The following is a 21,876-nucleotide window of genomic DNA, read 5'->3' as shown; positions in this document are numbered from 1 at the left end:
TATTCAATGGGAGGGGGTATAATCTAATGGAAATAGACGCCGATTATTCCATATGATGTTTCATGGGAGTGACATGGTCACCGTTTATTTGAGGGGAATTTATTTAAAGATCGACGTTTATTCGGTGAGTGAACATTGAGGTCAAATATCAAAAGTGATATTATTCTTCAAGTGTACAAAAATACATATATGACAAATTTGAGACAAAAATTAATTCTTTTAAGACCAGTGGTTATCGAAGCATTGTCCTGACGCAAAAATTATTATTATTATTAGCGAACCCAGTCTTTACAGTAAATACATGGAGTACTATATAATACGTTCGACTATCCTATGATCATGTGTGACAATCTTCAGTTTATACCACCAGGCTATATTTATGTTCAATCTTTTACTTTTGTTTACAATAATGAATAGTAATTCGTCAAAGTAACGAATTAAAATATAGTTATTAATTAATAGTTGCAGAGTCAGGTTGTTGAATGGTCTGGGTGGTTAGGGTGTTCTAAAGGGATAGTTTTCTGGGTGGTAAAATTGTCCGGGGGGTAATTGTCCGGGAGGTAATTGTCCGGGGGGTAATTGTTCCTAGGGGGTAATTGTCCGGGGGGTAGTTGTCCAGGGGGTAGTTGTCCTAAGGGGGTTGTTGTCCTAAGGGGGTAGTTGTCCGGGGGGTATTTGTCCGGGGGGTAGTTGTCCTAAAGGGGTAGTTGTCCTAAGGGGGTAGTGGTCCAGGTGGTGGTTGTCCGGGGGGTAGTTGTCCGGGGGGTAAATGTCCAGGGGGTGAATATCCGGATACGCTTCAAAGGGTTAAGCAAAAAAACATAGAGGGCATTTGCATTTTTAAAAATCACTTTCAATTTAAACAATACTGGGCATCAGCATCTAAAGTACACTATCGTACTGTAAACATAGTTAAAGCCAGGCACTTTCCAAATATGCTGATGTGCATTGTGGATATTTTCAGCTTTAGTTAACCAAAAGGGGCGTAGTCGAAGTATCAGGCCAAATTCTGCGATTATTTATAGGATACTATTATCTACTCAACTGCTCGTTTTTATCTGGACAAAACACAACTTTATTTACATTCTAATAGATAACCATGATTGACAATTCTTTGATTGGATTGGAAAATAAATAAACATACCAATAGCGCAACAAGATGGTATCCCATTTGCGTAATTAAAAAAGATCTCGTCAACTGGTAGTTCACGGGAAGGTTCCCACGTTTTTCCACCATCATGACTCTGTGTGATCAATAAATTCCATACGCGGGTGGCACTGTTTCTTACTTTATTTTCCTCCTTATCCTCCGGGAAAGTGTTGAACAGTAAGATGACGTGCTTATCACTGATAACAATAGGAACGGGATTCATTGGCCTTTAAAAAAAAAGAAAAGAGAGATACAGGAACATTTCAGAGCATGCTTCCATTTGAAAGAGGATAACAATTCTAAATAGGATTGTACAATTCAAATGTAGAGTTGAGAAATGTTAAATGTGTCAGAAAAGAGAAAAGTCGATGCCAGTCATTAAGCTGAATAATTAACTACTAATACTACAATTTTAATTTTATGTATTTAGGCACATGTGGCCAAGGATGACAAACAGCAAATTAATCAGCAACTTAATCAGCAAATTAATCACTGTCCTTTCTTATCCACAGAACACTGGGGCTATTTTGTGACCCAGTTCACTGAGGTAATAATACCCCCTACAATGATTATCTAAAATGATCATTTTCATCAAAGATTCTATAATTCTCGTATGAAAACTTTTATAATTCTTTTGTTTTCTGTAGAAAAAATGTATATTTATCGTTGTTCTTGACATGGACGTCTAATATCTTTGTATTGTGAATTTTCATCTCCATTATTTTAATTTAACATTTGTGTTTACTCCACCCTAAGCTAAGGGTGGAGTAAACACAAATGTAAATGTTAAACAAATGTACACTGTATATTAACACTTCGGTGTCAATCAAGGACTTACGAAAGTTGGGAAAGCTCTGTAAAATCTGTAAAAGCAGCAGCTGATATAAACTACTTAAAAATGTTCGGCGTGTTTCCAAAATGTATAAAATGACTTAAAAATAGTAAAAAGAGTAAAATAAAAATCCCAAACCTTTTTCCCTTTTCTGCAGGATACACAGGATATAGGCATTTCTCATCACTCCATTGGACATTATCACCTTCTAATGGCCTTCTTTTAACTACAATTTTCATTGCTCCATAGTCTTCCGATCCATTTAGTCGCTTTTCAGAAAACGCCAAGAAATGGTCTTTCTGGAACACCAAAGCTGGAATGCTAATTGGGAAAAATCACCAAGAAATTACCAAAATTGTAAATAAAGTTTGAAAGCCTTTAAATCACAAACAATTTGAGACCAAGCATTATTGTATTCCTGAAACACCAGATTTGGAGAAATCAACAAGAAATTAACAAAATTGTAAATAAATAAAGTTTTAAACCTTTAGACCACAAACAATTTGAGACCAAGCATTATAGTGTGCTACTGTATTCAAGGTTTTAAAATTTATAAAGGACAAAAGTAAATGAACAAAAAAAGGATGGCAAAATTATTCTACTGCAGTATCTACATTTTTACTGCAGTATCTACATTTTTACTGCAGTATCTACATTTTTACTGCAATTCACTTTGTTTCAAAGTTAGTCACTGAAAAAACAATGTGTATGATTATCCAAAATATGCTATAATTACTGCATACTGCAGTAGAATAGTTTAGACATGATCTCTAATAAATCCAATTAAATCTTCAAAATTACCGATATATTGGTTTTTTTTTTCCCGATTCAAACACAGTTTCTGAAAAGCAAAATATAAAATTACTGTATGTAAATTAAAAATTGAAATAAACTCTTTAATACACAATTATAATAATAAAACCTATATCCAGTGCATGCATGTGATTTTAAGCATTTAGGGTGATTGATTATATTTGGTACAATTACAATTGCCAAGAGGCATATCGATAAAATGAGAAAGTGCTAACATACAGTAATATTAATACTACCGACTGTATAGTAAAAAAAATAGATCAAAAAGTAGTTCATGGGTGGTGCATGTTTCTACCCTGTCCCCTGAATCTTCCCCCAGCTTGTTTAAGGGCGTTTATGTGACCGCGGCGCTCCTTTCTACTGTAATTCATGTTAAATTGTTGAAGCCTTACCTTTAGGCGTGCATTTTGGATCTGTAAAATGCAGTAAAATACAAAACTTAGAAATACAATACGAAAAACAAAATTAATATAAAATATTAAATCTTTATACTTTGTTTGAGCTGTTTCAAAACACAAAATGCATGAGATAATGCTGTTTAATAATTTGTTTAAACGGATTACTAATCTGTTTGAACGAATTAGTAATTCGTTTGAACGGATTCCTAATTCGTTCAAACAGATTATTAACCTGTTTAAACAAATTAATAATTTGTTTAAACGGATTACTAATCTGTTTGAACAAATTAGTAATTCGTTTGAACGAAATAGTAATTCGTTTGAACAAATTAGTAATCCGTTTAAACAAATTACTAATCCGTTTGAACGGATTCCTAATTCGTTTGAACAGATTATTAATCTGTTTAAACAAATTAGTAATTTGTTTGAACGGATTAGTAATCCGTTCAAACGAATTACAACATATACTTTGAATGGCACTTGTTGTATATGTTGCAATTCGTTTGAACGGATTACTAATTCGTTTGAACAGATTAGTAATCCGTTCAAACGAAATACTAATTCGTTAGAACGGATTACGTTCGAAAAACATATACTTAAAATAGCATTAATTGGCTTTTGTAGGAAGTTTGTTATTTACAACTCTAATTACAACTTCCTGGTCCGATCCTATTGAAACTCTTCCAACTTGTTTTAAGGGCGTTTATGTGTGACCGTAGCGCTCTTTTCTACTGTAATTCACGTTAAATCGTTGAAGCCTTACCTACTTTATTACACTTGCAGCAGCATCCTCCCATTGTACGCTTTTAATGCACCTGTAAAATGCAGTAAAATACAAAGCTTAGAAATACAATACGAAAAACAAAATTAATATAAAATATTTTATACTTTGTTTGAGCTGTTTCAAAACACACAATGCATGAGATAATGCTAGTCTAGACTCTTATGTAGTTAAGTACAGTTCGAAGTTCATAATCAAATAATAGTCTGGTGGTCGTAAGTTTACTCACATAGAGATAATAATGAATCTCTTTGGTTTCTCTAGTATTGTTGACTGGTCTACGTGAGGCTCTTGATGTTATAATAATAATTTATAATAATTTATTTGGAGATTACACTTTTACAACAGTGGCACTCGACCAAATGGAAGGTGCATCCAAGAGAAATATACAAAAAAAAAACATGATATAGAAAATAACAATTACAATAAAAAGTCGACGTAGGTCGACTTTTTATCGACTTTTTTATCATTTGAACATTTGAACCCCATTTGAGGTCATTTTGGATTATTACACCAAGCAGTTTTAACTTACTAACTATTGGAAGATTAAAGTTATCAATAGTGTATACTAAATTAAGCTGCCGTTGCTCCAATTTTCTGTCCCTCCAACCTAATAAACCACTTGTTTGGTTTAGATACATTGACGACATCTTCATGATCTGGACCCATGGTGAAGATAATTTGGAATCTTTTCTTTTCAATATTAATTCAGTCCACCCAACTATCAAATTTACAGCTACCAAATCCACTAGTAGCGTTGATTTTTTGGACACTATAGTGACCATAGAAAATGGACTCAAAACTGACCTATTCCGTAAACCCACGGATAAAAATATGTACCTGCTCCCTAGCAGTTGTCATCCCCGACACTTTACTAAAAAATACCGTACAGTCAAGCATTACGTATCTGTTCTTCAGATTTAGATTTTCAGAATCGTACCGAAGAACTAACCGGACATCTCCGAAATAGAAATTACAAGAAGGAATACATCGAAACTGCTATAAAGAAAGCAAAAGATATTGCTCGATGTGAAACACTGATGTACAAACCAAGTCAGCCAAAAAAATCGACCAGAGTGCCATTGGTCACGCCCTATCACCCATAACGGGCTATTATTGAGAAACATATGCCCATTACAGTCCACAGAACGTCTCAGGACTGTTTTTCCGGAACCACCCATTATTGCATTTCGTAGACCTCCCAACCTTCGTGATATATTAGTCAGATCCAAATTTAGTGTAATTAACTCTCATGACAGCCAAAATTTGGGCAGTCACCTTTGCGGCAAATCTTGCAAAACTTGTTCATTGGTTGATTCTACTGAAAAATTTAAGAGTAACCAAACTGGCCGCATTTTTCGGATAAGACAATCAATTAATTGTCTAACCAAAAACGTCATTTATCTCATATACTGTAATATTTGTGGCAAACAGTACGTCGGAGAAACAAAAAACACTCTCCGTATGAGAATGACACAATACAGATCAGCTATCAAAACATTAAAGCTTGATCAACCTGTAGCCGAACATTTTAATTCAGCTGGTCACTCGATCATGCAAATTTCAGAGTTATTGCAATAGACCACGATGTCAAATGAAGCGAAAAAACTCGCAAAGACAAAAAAAAAACCCACTGGGAATTACAACTTAAAACCACAAAACCTTTTGGACTTAGCATTAGGAACATACTCCCAGATCGGTAAAAGTATTCCATTGACTACCAAAATTTAAGTTTCAATATTAACCACCATTTAAGCTGTTTTTTTAGTTTCATTCCAAAATTGTTTATATCTCTACCAAGCTAACTTCTTTGTCTTCTACTCTTATTCAGACTCCACCCTGTCTCCTTTTGTTGTATTTCTCTTATTCCTGTCCACCCAGGCAGCACTTGCCAGCTCTTATACTATGACGTTATCCAAATTCCTTCACTTGCACTGATGAAGGGCTAGTGTTGCACGAGAGCTCTGCTAATTTTTCTGGCTGTTTTACTTTATCGTTTTGATTTAGCTTTTCGCTTTTTTTTGTATCTCCATTGAGATCCAGCCACTGATACCCACAGCATTGTCATTTTTTCAGTTGGATTTATACATATATATAAACAAATCAGGCAAAGAACAGTAATTCTAAACCGCCCGGGTGATATAGTGAAATTTAATTAATTAATTTTAAACGATAAAGATGAGGAATTCTGTGAGAATGAGAAAAAGTCGCCCCCAACCGAGACTCGAACTCGGACCGCCTGCTTGATATGCAGATGTCCTAACCATCAGACCACTGGGGCTTTCATGATCAAATTGATACGCCTTCATCTTTCAGTATTTTTATTCACGAGGCGGGATCTCCGAAGAGATACTTTTATTGTGAGGGCGATTGTTGTATGAGAGAATGTATCTGGTGGGTGAAAATCAGAGATCAAATTGATACGCCTTCATCTTTCAGTATTTTTATTCACGAGGCGGGATCTCCGAAGAGATACTTTTATTGTGAGGGCGATTGTTGTATGAGAGAATGTATCTGGTGGGTGAAAATCGCCCTCACAATCAGTGGAGGCTTAACAAGTCAGGATAAATTCCAACTTTAATTCGCAACGGTTTTTTTAAATAATATTGTGTATATGTAAATCAATGATGTTGCGTAGCACTGTGTAAATTATATATAAATCATACTGTAAATTATAGAAACAGTGCTCATATTCGGAACATGATCTCCTAATCGCATCGAGCATAGCTCATTGGCGAAAGTTCCGTTGCGAATTAAAGTTGGAATTTATTCTGACTTGTTAAGCCTCCACTGATTGTGAGGGCGTTTGTTGTATGAGAGAATGTTTCTGGTGGGTGAAAATCTGTGATAATACCATACATGGCTCTGTGGTCTAGTGGTATGTAAGCGAGAGGTTGCAGGTTCGAATCCCGCCAGAGACATTTTTTCATACAACTAAAAAAATACGGAACTTTCGCCAATGAGCTATGCTCGATGCGATTAGGAGATCATGTTCCGAATATGAGCACTGTTTCTATAATTTACAGTATGATTTATATATATATATAATTATATATATATATAAATCAAAGAGCTGCATAGGCAGGATATAGAAAAAAATCAAGATCAAATAAGTTAAAACTGCCTCAATATAGATTTATTTTAACGACATGTTTCGGGCATAGCCCATCATCAGGTGAAAAGAATTGTAACAAAGGATAACATATATAAGTCACAAAATTACATAATAAAACAAATCAGCCAATCAAAGATGTTAACAAACAAAAGGCATAGTTATAAAGGCACGCCTCCAAAAGCTATGGTGTACAAAGCAGGAATGGTTGCTTATAAAGCAGGAAATTTAAAACAAAGACAAAAGCTTCAAGTGTTTGTATCTCCATTGAGATCCAGCCACTGATACCCACAGCATTGTCATTTTTCTCAGTAATTTGCCTTTGGATTTATATATATATATATATATATATTTATATTCGAGGTGGCCAAAAACGGCACCTGATGGGATTGGCCCACTTTCCTTCCAATTACGTAACCCGGAAAATGAAATATTTGTGTAAATTAATAGGCCTAACTAACTTCCATTCGAGATATATCCTCAGAACAGCAATACAAGTAAAAATGGTATCTCCTCGTCCAAGGTTTTTTCAAGAATTGTTCATATTCAGAATTGCGCATAACACACAAATTTAAACGGTATAAATAATTGAGTGCTATAATACCCCTGAAGTTGTAAATTAGTAAATACCAATATTTCTTGTATAAATTATAGATTTAATTAACCACAATGTTTGTACTCATAACAGTGTTAACATGTACTGAATCTGTGGAGAAAAACAGAAATTAGCATTCATGTTAATATTACTTTCTTTTGAATTTTATACACACATGAGCCAATAGAAACCAACAGTTTTCTATATACTTGCTTTTTTAAACTTATTTGTTTTGTCAAACTAGTTTGATAGGTGTAGACAAAGCTTATGAAACGTGAAAATGACATGTCAATCACCAAACAAAAACAATGCTAATCAATGTACCTTTTGTAAAAAAATAAAATAATATTAAAAATAAAAATATTCTAATGGTAAATGGCTATCAACATTTTCATTTCTCAAGAGTGTCTGGACACTCAATAAGATACTTCATCATCATGTGACAGTCACAATACAAATCTTGATTACTTCCTTTTTTTTAAAATCTCTGGTTTATTGGAATGTTTATCTATGTATTGCAGTTTCCACTTCAAAGGACCTGCTGGAGAAACCTTGCCAAAAGCAATTGAGAGACATCCATCGGAACCAAATTAGTACAAGGAATTCAAGACAACCATTCAAATTAATATACAGTATATCAACAAATAATGCATATTTAGAATTTGTGGGAACAGTACTTATGTTGCAGTCCTTGTATTGCATAGGCTCATGGATTTTCAAGAGGGTTGTGGTATTATAAGGGAGGGGAGATTCAATACTCAGGTCGCATATATACAGTACATGATCCGTACTAATAACTTGATTTGAATAAATTGATGTGTGGACACACTTTTTAAAGTGTGTCCACACATCAATTTTAAAATCTTGTGATACTAGGGTTTTTAGCTATATATACAGTACATTAGGAATTGGGTAGCCAAGTGGTTAGGACACTTGACTGTCATACAGAGAGACCTGAGTTCAATTCCTGCTGTAAATGAGTACCTGGTTGAAAATGCTAGGGAGGACAAGGTGCTGTGGAAAGGAACTGGCCACCCTACCACATAATGCCGAGGCTTATGTTCAGAATTTAATACGGAACCTTTACCTTTATAGTACATTAATATTGTAGTGGTAGTAATCATGTCAACTTGCCATTAGAATAATCAGATTCAAAAAGAAGTACAGTAATTGAAATTTACATAGTTTATTAGTGTAAAAATGTCTTAAATTTAAAAAAGAATATACATAATACTGTATATCCTAAAGCAAAAGCATGGAGTTATAAAAGTCAAATTGACATGCATAGCAATAAATATATTCCTATATTCAGGACAGGCTCTAAAGCAACAATCAAGACAATGCTTTGAAATACGTGCAGTTTTTAAACGCCAGTGCAATCCGTAAGTTAAATATACTAACTTTGTATTTCCTATTATGATCACTAAGACATCATAGTACTGTTTTTTTATATTATTTACATATAATTTTAATTTTAATACTGAATCATCATTTTTACAAACCTATTTTTTTTAATGTAAAAACAAACATACGAAAATATCTTCATTATTATTTAAGACAAAAATTGTAAAATCAATTTATACACAATATCTTTTTTTAAAAATTATAAAACAGTTTATCACAAAATAAAATTCTGCAGATATAAGCATTTATATGTTCTGTGAAATAAATGGATCATTTTTGGCACACATGAAGCTTAAGTATATGGGTTATAAATGATTGGTTGACAACCAGGGTGATGTACTGGATTGGAAAACTTGTGAAGAACAAACGCCTGTTTAATCTTGTCTCAGTACTGAACTGCATTGTCTATTCTACTAACTGCTTAAAATATGCAATATATGTCCCTGAAAAAGAGAATAATATAATAATAATTATATAATGTACTGTCAGACTCATACTTTTGCTGAATTTAAATTAATTGTATAAAATGGAATGGAAAAGAGTGTTTACTTATTCCCTAAAGTTAAGTAGAAAAGGTTGTTTGTAATAATAGTAGCCATTTTTTTTTCATTTGTGGACGTTGGAAAGATTAACCTAGTTAGTACATGTACTATCCCTCTCCCCAAGATACACAACTCTATACAACAAATCATCATGGATAAAAGCTTACCGGTTCACCTGCAAGGCATCGCAAACACACATCACTTTTTCTGGTTTCCTAGGTGAAGTAAACAATATTTTCAATTATTTCAGTGATTATATTAATTATAAACTGTGTACAATAGTTTATAAATAATATTAAATATTAATATAACATTTATAATTAAATAAAAAGGGAACATTTTGAGAGCCATGAGCCACCAAATAAAAAATATTTAAAATTTTTTATAAATTATATATTTACCATAAAGAAATAAGTTATCTTATTATTGGTTACTGATTATCATTTTGAATATATTTAAAAAAGTTTAAAGTCTAAAGCTCTGTCTACACTAATAAACTTTATCTGACAAAAAAATTTGATGTGCAGATATATGGACATGATGTCATATCACGAGTTAGAAAACAGATAGATAAACCGTAATTAATGTAAGGTCTAACAACGATATTAAAGGAATTCATTTTTGTTATTCATTTTATGTACGTAATTCTATGTGGAGAGCCTCGCGACGGTTATATTTATTTATAACTTTTAGGTGATCCTGCCTCATTGATTTACTTTTGTAAAGTTTTTATGTCTTTGTACTGTATTTGGCGAAATAAATGATATGATTATGATACCATATTTAAGCATTTCACTACCATATTTGGGCACATCACACTTTTTGTCAAACTAGGTCACTCACAGGTTTGGTCTTAAAGTGAACAACCTTAAAAGGGAATTCTGTGTTTGATAGACGTTCAGCAAAACAACCGAGGAAAGATGAGGGGATGATGAGGGGTTAATAGTAAGCTTAAGCTTGGTTCCCACTAGAACGTAACGCAAGGACGTAAACGCAACGCAAGCGTTTTAACCAATGACAAGCGAAGTTATAGACAGTTAGCAATCACAAGCGAATAAGCCATCGCTTGTGATTGGTTAATTCACTTGCGTTGCGTTACGTCCTTGTGTTGCGTCGCTAGTGGGAACCACGCTTAAGTAATGAAATGTACCGATACATGAGAACACTTACTTCTTCTGTATTCTGCGTTACTGTCTGTGTCTCCATCTCCTCTTCTACAGGCATTTGATCAGTCTGTCTGTTGTACTGATCTTGCTGTATTGATGGTATATTATTTTGTTTCTGCTGGTACACAGGAGCTACAGGCAACATGTTGGAAGTATTTGTATGTTGGAGACCAAGGCATCGTCGTTTCTGAAAATTTTAATTGGGATATTTAGGCTATGTTGTACTGTTCATCAGGATTTTTAAAAATTGATTTGCTAATTGGCAGCTACACATAAAGGCCTACTCACAGATACCTCTCTGCCAGTAGTAGTAGTACTTCAGTAAAGTAGGCCTAGAGTAGTAGTAGTAGTGTGGCCTACCTTAAATTTACAGACATCCCAACTATCCCGATATGCGGGAGTCTCTATTTTTAGTGCTCTCCCGCTAAAATTCAATTGCTATTGATATATTGGATAAACCACAAAAATTATCCCGATATGTTTTAATTTAGAATTTCTACTAACCTGATATTGATAAGAGAACAGAACACTTATATATACATACTTATTTTAAATACGGTAATTAATATTGGTCAATATAATGTTTATAATAATTCATGCGTTGTTTAATAATAATATTATTATAAGTGAAATAACGAGTTGCAAACGCATTTTTCGACATTGGCATGCATTAAATAGTTGTTGCCAATATTGTTAGGTTTTTCAAAGCACCCTCTATGGTTTGATGTATTATTATAGCGCCCTCTATAGTGTTATAAAATCTCCCTATAGGCCTATTTCTTTTTTTAAAAATTCATTATTAACAATACTAAATAGTACACTACATTAAAAAAAATACAGACAGGCAGGTTATCATAAATTCATAGAATATAGGCCTAGCCTTAATATTGTAGTCCTAGCCTAGACCTATCATTGTTGACCATTATATTGCTAGGCCTAGGCCTACTAGGCCTAGAGTATAACGTCCACTAGGCCTACCTACAATCAACACTTCTGCTGGGCGAACAACGCAACTTACTTACCGGGGACACTTGGAAACCATTTGAAGCCGATTGGTTTATCATGGTGATTTCAAAGTCGGCTAGGCCTACATTGTTTTCATTCCAATTCCAAGCTGCAGTTCGTTTTCTTGTAATTCCAGTCACCTCCATTACAATTGATAAAACAATTAAAATAAACGCAACAAAACTAATAAAAAAGGGCAAAGTCCCTCTCGCTCTGTCGATTTGAAATTCGGGGGTTTTCCGCTTGACCGATTAGCGATTACCTATGGAAGGCAAATCTTGCAAAAAAAATGAACGTATAGTATAACACGTTATCTTCATCATAATCTATATATAATTTTATTGGGTTTTATTGTTGCGAATTGCTAATTATTTTTTCCCTTCCTTATGCTTTATATATATATATATATATTGCATCCGTCCCTGGGTAATTTTAAGTTCTTTGAACTAACCGATTATATTATTATTAATCTTATTCTCATGTATTAATATCAATCATCATTGATATCTGGATCTGAATGAATACTGACGAAGGACCACATGGGTATATGCTGTTTAAATAAAAAATGTTACCAAATCACAAATTATTTTAGACCCTGTTATGGTAAACAGCCTCAGTCAATCAGGAAGATGTTAATTACGGTAATTAAATTAACTCCTTATATTTCATAAAATCTTTAATTTTGGTATAATGTAAAATAAGATAATGGTCGGTTTTAGTGGTGTACAGTAGTTACATTTGTCTCTCCCTGCTGTTCACAACCTCCTATCATTTCAATCTTTGAGTTATTGTCTTCAATTTTAATATCTCCATGATCATTCATTACTGTATATTATTATATCAATATAGTTTAATTCGAGGCTTAATGTAGTGAGGTAGAACCAGAGTTGCAACCCTGATACTAGTGTTAGGTCATTGAATATCAGACTTTGAGATTTAGAAGGAAAGCATGTTTACTACAAGCCATAGTCTACAGCTCCACAATTTTTTTTTAAATAATGATGAAAAAATAATTTTTTTAAATGTTTTGTTGAATATACCATTTGAATGCCACATAATAGTTATTCAATTTGACAAAAAATTTTAAAAAACTGCAATTTGAAGCAAACAATGGTCAAATTTACTGGAAGTCGATGGGTGTTTGGTTGAAATTTAACCATTTATTTTGTCTTTATAAGTAAAAGTGCTTTTTTACAGAAGTGATTAACTTTATTAAAACTGCAAAATGGCCTATTCAAAGTCTTATTAATAATAAATTTTTCATGTTTTAGGGTGACAATACATCTATAAGAATTAGTTTTTAGATCTAGAAAACGGTAAACCCAAGATATTATTTTATAATTCAAGAGAACTCATCTTTAGGAACCCCAACAAAAGTCTGTAGCATGCAGTAGTACTGTAGTTTGTATAAAAGGCCTTTCACACCTGTTCCGGCACCAATCAATTTGATTTGCCAGAGCCGGTGTGAAAGACGCTTTAAACCAAAAAATGAACACAAAAACTAAATTTCATCTGTACAGCATAATCAACTTTATTTCAACACTATTTAAATCCATGATTTTATTCTGTTGCCATAGCTACGGATTCTTCTGTGTGTTTACCCTTGTCTGCTGCTTGTTGGCGTGAGGCGGCTTTACGAGCAAGGATCTTCTTACGATCGTTATCAAGCTTCAATTTGACAATAACAACCTAAAAAAAGAGAATTAAAAAGCAATCACAACGATACAAAGTAGGCAAACGAACGAACATATGTTCGCACGCATGTACATACATCATCATGATTATAAAGCATTCTCATTTTAAAAATAGGAACCAAAGTATTTAAAAATCAAGGAAATTCAAACATTAAATAAATAAATGTAAATAAGTAAAAGATATGATGAAGTAAGCACCATTTGTATGTGATTTGTATAGTTCTAGTGGAGTATTTTTATTTTACTAAAACTGCCATTTTTTATTCAAATTTAGCTTTTTGTTATTGTTTATTTAAGTAAGCAAGCAAGGTTGTATGTAACAGTTAAAATTACAATAAATAATTAATTATACCTTGCTTGGATGGATGCCAACATTCACTTGAGCGCCATTGGCTTTTTCTCGTTGAATGCGCTCAATATGGATAACAAACTTTTTACGGTAGACTTGTACTACTTTCCCAACTTGCTGTCCTTTGAAATGTCCTCTCGTAACCTTGAAAAAAATGTAAATCAAATACAATTATTATTGATTATTATTACAGACTTCTGAAATTATCATTTTTAATTTTCTTTAAATGAAAATTTGGATTGTAATGTAATTAATGTGACAGTCTTACCTGTACTTCATCTTCTTTACGAATTGGCATACTACGAACGTTGTATTTTTGACGCAATTCTTTCGAAAGAGGAGAGCTCATCAGCTTCCTCCTTACATGTGAAGGGGCATTGAAGTATCGTTTACGGTTTTTCCTCCTGGAGGAGCTACATAATGGATTCCTCTTCATGTTGCCTGTCAAAGTACAAAAAATGATTAATTATGAGTTAACTGTAGTGTGGTAGGCTTTGGCTAGCCTTATGCACTTGTCAATTGTATGACGCACTATACGACCCCCGGGAGTGGTGCGTCATTTACAAATAATTAATGACACAGGGGTGCGTCAAAGAACCCAAATGGTGCGTCGCCTCAATGTTCAATGGTGCGTCAATGTCCGTCACTTTACCACCGACCCGCGCCACCCAAAAAGCCTGAAAACAAGGCCTTGACGATCGCGGAGGGGCGGCCAGGTTGTACATTGTCACGCTTGAGAGCGTCATCACTCGCGCCCTCTATCGGCCAAACTGGAAAATGACATAATATTTGTATTATAAATAGCCGTTCCAATCTTTGTGTGATTGTGTGATCGCGCGAGAACGTTCCTAGCCGGCCTGATTAACATCGATCGACGACCCTGGCGCGCCTCCATATAGCACCAGACACGCGTATTAGTTTGAGATTTTTGATATAACACTGCATGCACTGCAGTAGTCGGGGTCAACAATCGTCAGTGAAGGTACGTCAAAAAGACAGTCATGGTGCGTCATAATTCACTAAAAGGTCCGTCAATAATTTAAAAATAGGTGCGTCATTGTCTAGTAAAGGTAAGTCACTTTTTTGACGCAGGGGTGCGTCATGGTATACAAAGGTATGACTCACATCGGACAAATGACGCACCTCTCCCGGGGGTCGTATAGTGCGTCATACAATTGACAAGTGCATTATGTTATTTATATGATCATTAATTGTAACAAAATATCTTCTTAGGCCTAGATTTTAGGCCAATCTATACATTACTAGGCATATATTTTGCACTATGGCTAGCCTGATGATAGGCTCTCTCTAGTCTAGTAGTAGGCAGAGTGTCTTGCAGAGGCTAGCTACATCCCATCCATGTATTTATGGCTTCTAGTTAAAATAACATGAAATTAATTGATACAATGATATAGAATATGTACATATTCAAAAGTTCTCCCGTTATTTACGTTAATATCATTATGAATAGGTCTACAATAAGGATTCCCTACAATACTATTGTACTATTATAGCTTTTCTCCGTTGACTCGACTGGGTTGTTGTCATTTCTGGTCACTTAAAAAACTAAGATTTACTAAGAAGAATGTTAATCTACTATATCAAAAAAACATTGTATGCAGTCAAAAGAAGATAAGTTTGTTTATGATGTTAAAATATATAGACGATGGGATAATTTAAGAAAGATATTTTCGGATATTTTACTGTAAATATTTTCCTACCGATCTAATGGCCGAGTGTGGAATGAAAAAGATTGATAAATGGGAAATTGCGCCCGCTATTGAGTTGCTTTAGTTTAGACTTCACGCACCAGGCGAACGTCCGGAAGTAAACAGCATTCCATGTGTGTCAGAAAGTCCGTTTTTTGCACTAAAATTGAGCCCTAAAATATTGTTAGTAGGTAGTTGAGCCTATTAATCCAAGAAAAGAATATTGTTGTATTATTAATAAATAGGCTAGGCCATCTAGATAGTAGGCTTTTCATCTCTAGCTAGTGTAACTGTAGGGGATCTGTAGGCTAACTAGGCTAGGCTCTGGCTAGTTAATTAAGTTTGTTAGTCTTATAGAAGACTAGCCTAGAGATTAGACTGGCTAGGTCCAACCGGGGTCCAACCTACTTCTAGGTAGTGGCCTACTATAGGGAAGTGCCGGTTTGTAGTGGTCGGTAGTCACTAGTCTTACTAGGCCTGGTAGTGGAACAATTATAATAATAGGCTTTCAGCATAATGCGCTATCAAGTACCAGTTATTAATTATTATTATATTGTCGACTTTGTTTGCAATGAATATTTAGCCTACTAATATCATGCATTATAGGATAGGGGATATGACCGGTTGGGCCGCCGACAAGTTGAGCCGCCGGTAATTTCTATGAAACGCCCAGTGCGTCTTTTACGACATTTCGCGTAGTGATAGAGGGGTTTCCTAGTACATAAGTTCATGGTCTTTAGGTTTATTGTGTCATGAAAATAAATAATAATTACATACTACAATTTTGTTGGTTTGAACCGCCATAACAACACAGCAAAGGAAAGTAGTCATATTTAATAATTTAATTGTTTTTAATCTTTCAAGGTAAAAATGCAGTGCACTCCATAATATTTTTCTCGCGTAAAATCACGTTGTCTCTCAGGACTAATAGAGTATTGATACTCTTCGAATGAGGTTAAATAATTATTATTTTTTATCTACTATCTTTTAATATCATATTTTATTGAATTTTACAATGTTAATACACAGAATATTTTACTAAAAAACGGTGATTTTATGCAATTATTTTACCGAAAAATGGAGTAGGCCTAGTTCATACAACTGCCGCCTAAGGGGGCAACATGTTTACGTCATTTTTGGCTAAAAACGATCACTTTCGGTCATGTTTTAGGCCTTATATTTTGGAATCTACAAACAAGTCAGATATTCATAATTCTTTCTCTTTAATTATAATATTTAATAATATATACTAAAAACCGTGATATATAAACTTTGGAATATACATCGTTATATCTAATAATTAATATAAATAGAACTTCTATTAAATAGAAACGAGCACCGGCGAAAGTAAGCATTTGGCGTTTCATAGAAAATAACGTTTTTCTGGCGGCGGCTCAACTTGTCGGCGGCTCAACTTGGCCTAATCCTAGGATAGACCCTACCATATTTTTTATAAATAGAATATATTAATAAATTCTTTGATGATACGTTTATTGCTTGGTTTCTTTTCTAGTGATTTGATCATGCAATGTAGTACAGTAATAGAGTACTTACAGAATTAATTTTATATGACTAAAAATAATTATTAATACAATAATATTGACTAGTAGTAATTAATATAAAAATAATTGTTCTATTTTTTACTTAGGACATGAGTGGTCAAAGACAAATGAACATTGAGGACAAGTTCCGACAAATGATTGTAAAACTTGCATCGGACATTGAAGACGAAGACCTACCAATGATTAAGGTAGCTGTCTATGACATCATAAACAATGCTGGCTCAATAGAAAATGCGTCAACTATTGAGGTGTTCACACTGCTACAAAATGGGGCAAACATCGGCGCAACAAATGTTGGACTTCTTTATGAAATATTTGAAGTAACGGGGCTCCAAGATTTACATAAAATAATAGACCAGTACTATTATCCAAGACCATCTTCTACTCACATGATCTCAGAATTCAGAAGGATGCTAGTTGACCTTGGTAAAACATTGCAAAAGGAAGAGGTGGAATCTGTTGCACGTCTCTATGGCGTTAAAAGAAAGGATTCAAAAAGTTCATGGGATTTGGTCAATAGCTTAACAAGACAATTGAAACTAGATGATAATATAGAAACCATGAACAGTTTTATAGCTCTCCTATTGGACCAAGAGAATTTGAAAAATATTCTTCAAATTGTAGGATCATTTGGTAAGCCTTTTACCTTTACTTTGCACTCACCTTTGTTTAGCATTTCTTATAGTATGAGATCCGTTGGGCCGTGTTAAGGCGCATCCGTTTTCTTGTAATTTAAAATTGTTATAAAGTACAGTACTACAGTACTAGATTGATGAAATTTAATAATACAGTCTGGGATTTGAGTTTTTATTATCTATATAGTGATTTTAAATGTAAAATGTGGTTATTAAAATAATAACAATAAGATTTGTTAAGCGCACATGTTCACCAGGTGCTCAAAGCGCTTACTCCCAAATCAAAATAAAAAACCCACATACTGTAACTGCATTCCGTTAAACCTTACCAAAGTGTTTTGTGGGTTGTAAAAGATTGATCTAATCTACTCTATTAAAGTACTTGCAATTTGTAGATTTTAAGCACCCTATAAAATATGTCTTGGCTTTAAAAATACAGGTACAAGAAAAACTGATATTTTTAGTATTGTTATTGTACCTCGAAAAGATATTTCTTTGAGTGTTGAAACCAATTTTGTATACTTTTTTTTTGATTAAAATATTTAATGCAATCTTGTCTTTATTTTTTCAGTTCGGCAGAAACAAGAAAACCGTAAGTAAAGATTGCAAGCTCTAATAAACAATGCAGAGACATACAAATAGAAACATAGTTTAAACAGGGATCTGCTGACTTTTTGTTGGTTTGAAAAGAAAAATGTTTTCCCTCTGGAGTTAAATCTATGATATTCCTTCCAACCCAAACCTATTCATTAAGATCTATTGTCTTACTGTTTTATATTTTAGTTTTAAATGTACTATTGTACCCAGGGCCCCACAAGGGAGACCAATCTTTTTGACTGATCTGGCCACCCTGGTTAAATATTGTTAATAAATAAATTAATAAATAGTAACTATGGCAATAAACATTTTTGGTCACAATCTCTAAGCTACCGTATTTAATTTGGATATCTTAAAAACGAATGTAATTTGTTTTTAAATTTAACCCAAATTTATCTTGATTAATGTCAGTAGTCCTAAATGATTTAATAATAACATATCTTACAGACATGACTTGATACAAATACTGTATGGTATACAATGTTATATTTGGTTTTGTTTATCAATCAGCATTTAAATAAATAATATACCATCTAGAGTTGTTACTTCCCCACTGTCTTGTGAGAGCGTGTGTTGAGTCCAAATCTCATCAATATCTTCTGATTTGGCTCCGTAACTATATATATGTTTCACTATTATTCTTTAGAATACGCAAACTTTCTTGTTACGTTAAAAAATAGGAACAATACGTCCTGCTTGCTCGACGGTCCGTAGTAGAGAGAGCGAGACAAAGAAAAAAGGTTTTCTAAGAATGCCTCTACAACTGTATTTAAACATTATTTAATGCTTTCTTTTTCAGAGAGAGTCCACGGAATGGAGATGGATTAGTATTCAGTAGTAAGTACAATGGTATTATCTAATAATAATACTAAGGACCTTCTAAAAAAACATTTGTAAACACACCATGCACTGTTTATTTAATTTATTTATTTCACCAAAACATAACAAATAAAATAGTTCATTAACTAAAATAATATTAAGCATTATTAATAGTTTACTTATTATTGTCTTTATCTACAACCTGTTCACAAACATCTATCAATAAAAATATTATTGTTTTTATTTATTGTTTTTTTTTTTAGTGAGACAAGAGAATAAAAAATAATGTCCAAAATATAATCATTGTGATAGATTACATTCCTAAGCAGCTAACAGTACTCTTAAATCAAGAAAAATAAATTGAAGAGACTATTAAAAAGCACAATCAGGAGATGGTGAGAAACTTTAGGTAAATTAGATGAGAAAAAGTGAACTCATTTTAACTAAACCTTTTTTAATATCATGTACCAATTATGTTGAAATGGTTTATGCATATTGGAAAATGAATTTCCAGCATATTTTATGATGGACCAATAAATATTATATTATCTTATTACTGAGAACGGTATTAAGGATGTGGCACGTTTTCAATCATAATGTTTGCATATGTTTAAGTGTATGTAGCGCATCTTGTGTATATGTTTGTTGTGTTAACAGGAGAGCCACCTTTTAGAGGACAGTGATTGAGTTCACTTGTGGTTATCCTTGGCAATTTGCCTAAAATTGAATAAAAAAAAAAAGTGCCCATTGCTGCTCCTCGGTAAAATTCAAATTAGTCAAATATCATAGCTAAATTTTAAATTATATTATCATGTAATTATGTCTGGTGTATTGTACCTATATAATCTCTTGATATTATACAAATAATGAATGTTTATGAGTGCAATGGTACAAATAATGGCACGAGGTGAATGATGAAAGGTTATATCAACGAGGCAAAGCCGAGTTGATATAACCTTTCATCATTCACCAAGTGCCATTATTTGTACCATTACACGAATACAAAACATTCATTATTTGTTTTATATAACATCTAGACGTTTTTTTTTCGTACACAAAAAGGTTTCAAAAAGTACTATTTAACGATCGTTGAATAGTGCGTACTATTGCACGCCATGTGACCCACATTCGTCCAAACAAATGACAGGAATTTATATAGGTGTTATATAATACTACTTACCATACACTTAATAGTGTATTTTATACAGATGCAGATGTAAAAGTACTGCTTGCAATATTTTTAAATACTGTAATTGATAATTTGTCTTTACATTAAACAGTTTTTAATTAAACATTGCTATTGCCTTTTGTACAAAGGTACAGTATTAATTCAAAATTTTCATATATATTTTACTATGAATTTTATTAAACTAATGATCTTTCATTTATGTGTATTTAAATAGTCATTTTAGATAATAAATAGATCAAATAAGACCTAATTAAAGCTATTTGTATTTTCAATCATTTTTCAATTTTATATTTTTCTTGTGTTATTAAGTATCAACACATGCTTAAATGTCTACAAACTGTAATCACATTTTACAACCTTCGTTTTTTATGGATCACAAAAAAAAAGAAACTTAAATACTGTAGTAAATATAAATGTATTACTCTACGTCCTGACATTGTAACATTGTTATCGGTTTTATAGAATCTATCTGCTAACCATAACTTGAATTTGTATCGTTTTAGACCACTTGTTAGCTTGTTAAATCTCCCTGTTTTCATAGTCATACTTATTTTATCCAATTATAAAACTTGGCGGTTAGTCAGTCAGTTCTGTACTCAACCGGTATGCTTTCATTTAAACTCTGTACCACCCCAAATTTTTCAAAATGCAATGGGTAGACTATTGCATTATTGAAGCTCTCATTTACGCCTCACACCTGCACTCGTCCTAATTCCTACCAACTGCTGACGCGCCTATAAAATATTTACAGAAATCGTATACCAAATGGTTGTTTGTTTATCACTATCTATGTTGTGGGTTACACTTAGACTTGCCTCAAGTCTGTAGTTATTGTCTTTTTTATGTTAGTGCACCAGTCGACGTTTTGATTTTCGTCTGAAAACACATATACGTAATTGTGAGTACTGTATATTATATGTATGAAACGCTATATGTGCCAAAATAGTTATCTTTACTAATTACGGGTTAGAACCTTAGTCTAGGTTACAATGTGCCTACAGAACTAGAGGCTCTGATTCATTAACATATTCATTTTCGTTGTCGTTGAATTCTAATTCACCATCAATAATAATCTTCTTCATTTTATTATCTTTTGAGATGTGCTTGAATGCATTGTACAAGGATCTCAAGGTAGAAACTGCAAAGATGAAAGTCAACATTATTATAAGGTTGTATTTTGTAACTTTTGAATTATCTGTGCTGGTTTTGTTAAAGGTAACCTTAAGCTCTGTCTACACTATCAAACTTTATGTGACAAAAAAATGTGATGTGATGTGCCCATATGGACATATGATGATGTAATATCACTACTATAGTTTGGCATATCACCACCATATTTGGGCTTATCACACATTTTTTTGTCAAACTAGTTTGATAGTGTAGACAGAGCTTTACAGGTCAATGAAGTTGACACAGACAATGTCCTAAAATGTGTTAGCACTGGATTTTTTTCCGGTTAATCTGACCAATTGCTCTTTTAGTTTTTAGAAGTCCAGTGTGAATGAGGCAAAACATCATCAGCAA

The 21,876-nt window shown here is 33.2% G+C and overlaps 3 protein-coding genes across 6 annotated transcripts; 1 reads left to right on the top strand and 2 right to left on the bottom strand.

Annotated features, from left to right (window-relative positions):
- Positions 1-8,851: 8,851 nt before the first annotated feature.
- LOC140047907 (uncharacterized) lies at positions 8,852-12,025 on the bottom strand. Its single transcript, XM_072092936.1, has 4 exons — positions 11,816-12,025; positions 10,798-10,980; positions 9,795-9,842; positions 8,852-9,528 (listed from the first exon to the last, which is right to left on the bottom strand). Exons 1-4 carry the CDS (start codon positions 11,942-11,944, stop codon positions 9,499-9,501), a joined length of 390 nt encoding a protein of 129 aa, XP_071949037.1. The 5' UTR covers positions 11,945-12,025; the 3' UTR covers positions 8,852-9,498.
- A 1,279-nt stretch (positions 12,026-13,304) lies between these two features.
- Positions 13,305-15,595, bottom strand: LOC140046351 (large ribosomal subunit protein uL24-like). Of its 2 annotated transcripts, none has more exons than XM_072090972.1 (4): positions 15,563-15,595; positions 14,110-14,282; positions 13,845-13,985; positions 13,305-13,487 (listed from the first exon to the last, which is right to left on the bottom strand). In XM_072090972.1, the coding sequence occupies exons 2-4, from the start codon at positions 14,275-14,277 to the stop codon at positions 13,359-13,361; spliced, it is 438 nt and encodes a 145-aa protein (XP_071947073.1). In that variant the 5' UTR covers positions 14,278-14,282; positions 15,563-15,595; the 3' UTR covers positions 13,305-13,358. The 2 variants fall into 2 exon arrangements, with proteins under 2 accessions (XP_071947073.1, XP_071947072.1); XM_072090971.1 differs by lacking the exon at positions 15,563-15,595 and adding an exon at positions 15,105-15,203.
- A 57-nt stretch (positions 15,596-15,652) lies between these two features.
- On the top strand, positions 15,653-20,591 carry LOC140046350 (uncharacterized). 3 transcript variants are annotated; one of them, XM_072090968.1, is made up of 5 exons: positions 15,653-15,733; positions 17,199-17,745; positions 18,319-18,339; positions 19,144-19,181; positions 19,427-20,591. In XM_072090968.1, exons 2-4 carry the CDS (start codon positions 17,202-17,204, stop codon positions 19,170-19,172), a joined length of 594 nt encoding a protein of 197 aa, XP_071947069.1. In that variant the 5' UTR covers positions 15,653-15,733; positions 17,199-17,201; the 3' UTR covers positions 19,173-19,181; positions 19,427-20,591. The 3 variants fall into 3 exon arrangements, with proteins under 3 accessions (XP_071947069.1, XP_071947070.1, XP_071947071.1); XM_072090969.1 differs by having other exon boundaries at positions 15,666-15,737; XM_072090970.1 differs by having other exon boundaries at positions 15,671-15,741.
- Positions 20,592-21,876: the final 1,285 nt, after the last annotated feature.

This window comes from Antedon mediterranea, chromosome 4 (genome assembly GCF_964355755.1).
Source record: "Antedon mediterranea chromosome 4, ecAntMedi1.1, whole genome shotgun sequence".
NCBI lineage: Eukaryota > Metazoa > Echinodermata > Crinoidea > Comatulida > Antedonidae > Antedon > Antedon mediterranea.
Note: the sequence above shows the minus strand (reverse complement) of the source record. Positions and strands in the feature narration are given on the sequence as shown.

Coding starts and splice junctions, on each gene's coding strand:
- LOC140046350 (XM_072090968.1), top strand. CDS start 17,202: ATGAGTGGTCAAAGACAAATGAACATTGAGGACAAGTTCCGACAAATG. Junction 17,746..18,318: donor TCAAATTGTAGGATCATTTG/GTAAGCCTTTTA, acceptor TTATTTTTTCAG/TTCGGCAGAAACAAGAAAAC. Junction 18,340..19,143: donor TCGGCAGAAACAAGAAAACC/GTAAGTAAAGAT, acceptor TTTCTTTTTCAG/AGAGAGTCCACGGAATGGAG.
- LOC140046351 (XM_072090971.1), bottom strand. Junction 13,986..14,109: donor GTAAAGAAGATGAAGTACAG/GTAAGACTGTCA, acceptor ATTTTTTTCAAG/GTTACGAGAGGACATTTCAA. Junction 13,488..13,844: donor TTGGCATCCATCCAAGCAAG/GTATAATTAATT, acceptor CTCTTTTTTTAG/GTTGTTATTGTCAAATTGAA.
- LOC140047907 (XM_072092936.1), bottom strand. CDS start 11,944: ATGGAGGTGACTGGAATTACAAGAAAACGAACTGCAGCTTGGAATTGG. Junction 10,981..11,815: donor ATGGTTTCCAAGTGTCCCCG/GTAAGTAAGTTG, acceptor TAAAATTTTCAG/AAACGACGATGCCTTGGTCT. Junction 9,529..9,794: donor GATGCCTTGCAGGTGAACCG/GTAAGCTTTTAT, acceptor TCTCTTTTTCAG/GGACATATATTGCATATTTT.